The sequence below is a fragment of the Argentina silus genome, assembly GCF_951799395.1.
Source record: "Argentina silus genome assembly, chromosome: 10".
NCBI classification, from domain to species: domain Eukaryota; kingdom Metazoa; phylum Chordata; class Actinopteri; order Argentiniformes; family Argentinidae; genus Argentina; species Argentina silus.
The window spans coordinates 3,323,402-3,329,401 of record NC_139664.1 but is presented as its reverse complement, the minus strand read 5'-3'; the positions used below and the strand labels follow the sequence as shown (position 1 = coordinate 3,329,401).

The window sequence follows — 6,000 nt, the reverse complement described above, 5'->3', positions numbered from 1 at the left end:
TGCTTTAGAAATCCTTGGACCGATCTCTTTGTGTCAGAACTTGGTCCACTATATTTAAGTTCACTGTCTTCTGTACAGCTCTTCACTGCGTTAAGACTGTCTCGTGGCTAGGTTAAGTTCACTTGGCACCTCCGGTTGAACCAGGTTGTATTGGTGGCTTGGGGTCAGGGATTTGGTCAATGGGGTGTCGCGGCTTTCGTGAGTGCGACTGGGTAAGGATGATGTTTGTGTATGGCAGGGAGGAAGGTAGGTTGGTGTATGGGACTGGGGCTAGGATAGGTAAGGTTGTGAATGGCAGGGAGGGAAGGGTAGGTTGGTGTATGGGACTGGGGCTAGGATAGGTAAGGTTGTGTATGGCAGGGAGGGAATGGGTAGGTTGGTGTATGGGACTGGGGCTAGGATAGGTAAGGTTGTGTATGGCAGGGAGGGAAGGGTAGGTTGGTGTATGGGACTGGGGCTAGGATAGGTAAGGTTGTGAATGGCAGGGAGGGATGGGTAGGTTGGTGTATGGGACTGGGGCTAGGATAGGTAAGGTTGTGTATGGCAGGGAGGGATGGGTAGGTTGGTGTATGGGACTGGGGCTAGGATAGGTAAGGTTGTGTATGGCAGGGGAGGGATGGGTAGGTTGGTGTATGGGACTGGGGCTAGGATAGGTAGGTTGTGTATGGCAGGGAGGATGGGTAGGTTGGTGTATGGGACTGGGGCTAGGATAGGTAAGTTGTGTATGGCAGGGAGGGATGGGCTAGGTTGGTGTATGGGACTGGGATAGGATAGGTAAGGTTGTGTATGGCAGGGAGGGATGGGTAGGTTGGTGTATGGGACTGGGGCTAGGATAGGTAAGGTTGTGAATGGCAATGGAACAGGAAGTAGTTACTGTAGGTTTATGTGTGGGACACGGTAAGGGATAGGGTGGTTTGTGGGGGTGTATGGGGCCATATGGATGAAGGGGTTTGTGGTGTTAGTATAGGGCCGCATCGATAGGCAGGTCAGGTAAGCCTTCAGTTTGTCATCCTCAGACAGCTCCTCCTCCACAGTGGCCTTCTCAGGGATGGCCTCCAGGCTGCGTCTGGTCCTGGACGACTCTGAGCCCGTGCTGGACCCTGCCGCCCCACCTTTTAGACAGGTTACTGGTCAGGGCAGCATAGTGGATCTGCTTCAGGTTCTCCTGAGCCTCGCTCCTGGCATGCTTCAGCAGGTCTGCCTGGCCCTAGGGCGAAGAAGAGTACAGGAGGATGTCAGGGTTGGCGATACAGAAATAAAGGGAATTAAATACGGATTATGAATTTGCAGTAAATCCCCGGTTCAAACACAGGTCAAAACAGGGAAGATATGATGTCAAAATCTAGCTATTTCTTAGCAAAAGCAATTAACACGCTTCAGATTTTATGACCAAAATAGGAGTTTATAACCCGCTTGGACAGATCTTTGCCCCAATAAAGCAAAAAGCAGAAGCAACTGTTCAAACTAAGCTGTATGGTGCTGAGCAGTGGACTGCTGTAGCTCCACATTGGTCACTCACTGAGCAAAAAACCCTCCATGTGTCTTTATTATGAATTATGCAACATCGCCGGGCACAACTCAATTGCCTGGGGACAATGTATAAATTAAAGCTGAATCGCTCATGAGGTAATCTTAATTAACACATGCAAATATCATAAATAAATATGCAGAAGGTCATTCATCTATAATTACCCCTTACGTTGACACTGGGGGTTAAATGAATGGCATGGCAAATACATCACACAGCAAGCATGCAATCTAGCTAGCTCAGGCGCGGACCGCCGTTCCCCAGTGCCAGAGCTCGTAAACAAAACACCATTTAACTAAAGTCTTTTGTAAACAAACTCTTTCTATCAGAGTTTCTCAACCACGGTCCTTATGTATGCCCACTATGTATGAATACATTTAATTTCTGCCAATCACTATGATAGATTGCACAGTATATTTCCACAAATGTACACAAACATAGATTGATGCAATTCCATCTAAACTGTCTCTATGCAAATGTATAGAAACACATTTTTAAAAAGTAAAATACTTACACACTTCTATTCACATTTATCTCATATACCAACAATACATTGCGGCTTTGATGTCAAGAAGAGAACGGGTGCGAGCTAGAGAGCTAGCTAAGAGTATGAGAAATGCTGATAGTATGTGCTGAATTTCTTATTCGTGATGTACTTGTTGGAAGTTGCTTTGGATAAAAGCGTCTGCTAAATGTCACAAATGTAAAATGTAAATGTACGTGATGTGTATCAAGGCTGCTGGTGGTTAACTAGTAGGGTAAGGCTGGTGGTGGTTAGTTAGTAGGGTACAGCTGCTGGTGGTTAGTTAGTAGGGTAAGGCTGCTGGTGGTTAGTTAGTAGGGTAAGACTGCTGGTGGTGGTTAGGTAGTAGGGTAAGGCTGCTGGTGGTTAGTTAGTAGAGGTAAGCCAGGAGTGTAAAAGGGGCTATGCCAGGTAAGTGATTTACAACAACAAAAATAAGCTAATGAAGAATAAAGAAAACACAGGGTATGGTCAAATAATAAGTTAGTTCTTATCATTATAGCATAGTTCTGGACAGACAAAAAAATACATTTCTCCCAAAATACAAATGTTCTATCCTAATGTTGTATTATGTTGTTTTAGGACTTTTAATTGGAAGGATGAAACAAATCAGAATGTTTACCAGCAACCTAATTCTGACAATTTCTAATAGCGATTATTGCGTAAAACCAATTCAGTGCCCTCTGTGTTATGTACAGTGGTGGATAGGGGTTTCTCCTCACCTTCAGGATGGTGATGTTCCAGGTGAAGCTCTCCACAGCCTTGTGCAGCTTCCTGCCCTTCAGGCCCTCCTTCACCGCCATGTCCTGGAGGTTCTCATGGAACTCCATCGCTAGCGGTGGGAAAAAGGTCAAAGGTCACATGAGTACTTATGGTCCGTGTTCACAGACGTTTGTGAACAGAGAAGGCATTTATGTACAATAGTCAATGGATTTACATGGTCCTCTTTGCATGCAATGCCTGTTGGGAGTCTTTGAGGTGAGTGTCTGTCACCGGTGTGGGAAAACACTGGAGCCAAGACCCTGACGCATACCGAAGATTTTTCACAAGTACTTCCCAAATTGCGAATGCGACTGAAACGAAAATCACCCGTATGTTCCTTGGACGCTTACGGGTTGAACGGTAGGCTTCCTATTTCGTTTCCAGATGCCACTTCCACTTGTCTTTTTGTTTCTCTGTGTGTTTTAATGTACAGACTGGTACTGGCGCTGGTAACCTGTCCCAGGTGTTTTGTTTGTTATTGACAATGTCACTTCTGCCCTTGAGCGAGGTGTTATAAACTGGGGGGTGAAAATGAAAGTCGCACTCCCACGGAACAGGTGTCCCAGAGGACACGAGGGAAGGAAGACAAATCTAGAAAAAGAAAGAGGGAGAGATGGAGAGAGTCCATCAGGGAGAGGGAGAGAGACAACGGCGGAAGTGAAAGATGTGGGAAAGAGAGAGGGAGAGAGATAAGAAGAAGAAGAAGAAGAGAGGAGAGGTATAGAAGAAGAGAGGGAGAGAGAGAGAGAGAGGAAGAGAGAAGAGCGTGGGCTGGGCAGACAGACATGACGTTCGCTCAGAGTGGATTAGCATCAAGGCACTGAACAGAGGAGGGATTTGTCTCCTGAGGAGCTTTCCGTCTCTTTTTCTCTCTCCTTCCCCCCCTTTCTCTCTCTCTCCATGACTGACTGAGCTCCCAGGCTCTGCGAGGATACGCGGGCCGGGCGAGTGTCGCCTGTGTTTGATGTGAATCGGGTTTCGCAGTGCAGTTCCCGACATCAGGCAACAGCTCAGGCTGTCTCGACGCCGAAGTGCTTGGTAACAGGACACGGGGAAACCGTAGAGCTGCACCACGCCCGGGCCGGCGGTCTATCGAGCACCGCGCACCGAGCGCGATCCGATCCTGCGAGGCGGCGGCTCCCTCTTCTCCATCGGGCTCTGTGTCGGCTTCCAGCCCCTGTTGGTGTGTTGTTTCCATGGCAACCCCACAGACCACCCCCCCCCCTCCCCACACCCCTCCCCCTTCCATGTGATCGTACGGCGGGATGGGGTGTGGGTTGGTTGTCGATGATGCTGGAGAGGTCGGTGATACTGGCACTCGGGGAGCGAGTGAGTGAGCGCACATGCCTGCCTGTGACCTAGATAAAGTGCCAGTGTGGATGAAAACGGACGATGAAACGTACAGTAGGGGGTGATTAGATAAATGGGCCCTGAAAACATATCACTGGGATAGATCACTGTGAAGCCGATGCGGCTTAGGGAATGTACGTTATTGCTGTTCGACTGTGCAAGGTTTGAGGCGTGTTCTAGTTGCTCACACTCGTTGATGTGGTGCACTATATGAAAAAAAATTAAGGATCTGAAAGATTTTTTGCGGAAACCATATTTTCCCACCCTCAGGTCCTAAGCTGTAAACAGAGTCACTGCTTTACACATCAAGCATGACTGTTCTAGAGATGGTGCACAGAACACACACACACACACACACACACACACACAGACGACAGAGACACACACAGACATACACACACAAGACACAGACACATACACACACACGACACACAGCAGATTGTACTGTACTGGGCGGGGGGGGGGGTACTCATTCTGTCATTCCGAGCAGGCCCTTTCAAACTCGATTTTCTGTCAGCTTATGCTCCCTGACAGAGACTCTATAGTGCAGATGAAGGCTCTGTTTGCCCTTCGACAGCACGGAGGAGAGAGGATTGTCTGCATCAGGTATTAGGCCTCTTAATGGATTATCTTCTCACTCTCGTCAACCTGGAACTCAATGGTTAGACAGGATAATGAACTTCGCCTCGGATGCATAGTCAGTCACAGAGAGCACTGATGAACCTGTTCACCAACCAATGATGTGAATCAATATGGGAAATAACCAAGCAGTGCCATAATGTAGGCCTGTCTGTAAATGTAGTCTACACCTACATATATTCTGTTTTACTAGCTTTACTGGGTAACACGTTGAAGTATTTGAAGGGTATTGACATAATGACTTAATGACACATTCATGAACTCTCCATAGTGCATTTATAAGTAGTGCATAAGCATTGAATGCTTTATGTATGCTGTTGACATTCCCTGGACATAAAAAAAAAAAGAAGAAGACAGGAGACCTCAAGATCGAATGCCATTAGCCTTCCTTTAGACTACGTTATGAATCTTAAAAGTCTATTATTTAAATCAGCCCACATATTGGTGAATTGTCATTGCCTGTCCTCTGCATCCTACACTATGAATCATTCATGTATGCTCTCTGAATCATTTGTATATACACACCAACTAAAGTGGTGGTCGATAGCTGATTCGCAACATTTATGACGCATTATTTCCTACGTGAAAATAATGCTTCATAAAAATGTTAGGAATCAACATTTGACCACCACTTTGGTTCATGGGTATAAAATGAATTAATAAAACGCACATTAATTATTCATAGTGTAAGTGATGCTACAGGTCAAGTGATGACTACACCAGTATGTTGGCTGATTGAAGTAATACATCAACATGGGTGTTACCATAGATACCCTCCGTGAACAAATACCTTCTAGAACACGCCTTGGCCTTCCATCAGCCCAGGCATCATCCTCCTGAATGAGGGAGATCCATCAAGGTTTGATGGATTTGACCAAGAAGATAACAGGTCACTAAAATCTATATACACTCACCTGTCAGATCAGTTATTGGTATTACTCAAACCTGTTTTTGTCTTCCATTGGTTTATTCGACTGTCCCAAATGTTAATTGGAAACTGTGCGAGTGTCAAGTGTGGAATTTGATCTCTATTTTCCAGGAAGTGGGTACCGAACTTTGTGCGTCAATACCCGCAGGCCATTTTGAGGCAGTTTGCTCCCTCCGATTGGTTTTGATGGATTATTCAGAACCTCAGTCACTGTTGCTGCTGGAACGTTCTGCTCCCTATCCAGAGGGAATAGAGGTTGTATTGACCCAC

General features: G+C 46.3%; 1 protein-coding gene across 1 annotated transcript in view; it reads right to left on the bottom strand.

Moving 5' to 3' along the window:
* Positions 1 to 766: 766 nt before the first annotated feature.
* plcl2 (phospholipase C like 2) overlaps positions 767 to 6,000 on the bottom strand; it is a 34,625-nt gene continuing 29,391 nt past the window's right edge. The window contains 3 exon segments of the mRNA XM_083679497.1: positions 767 to 1,116; positions 1,118 to 1,207; positions 2,774 to 2,883. Of these exon segments, the coding sequence (XP_083535623.1) occupies positions 871 to 1,116; positions 1,118 to 1,207; positions 2,774 to 2,883 (446 nt within the window). The 3' untranslated portion in view covers positions 767 to 870.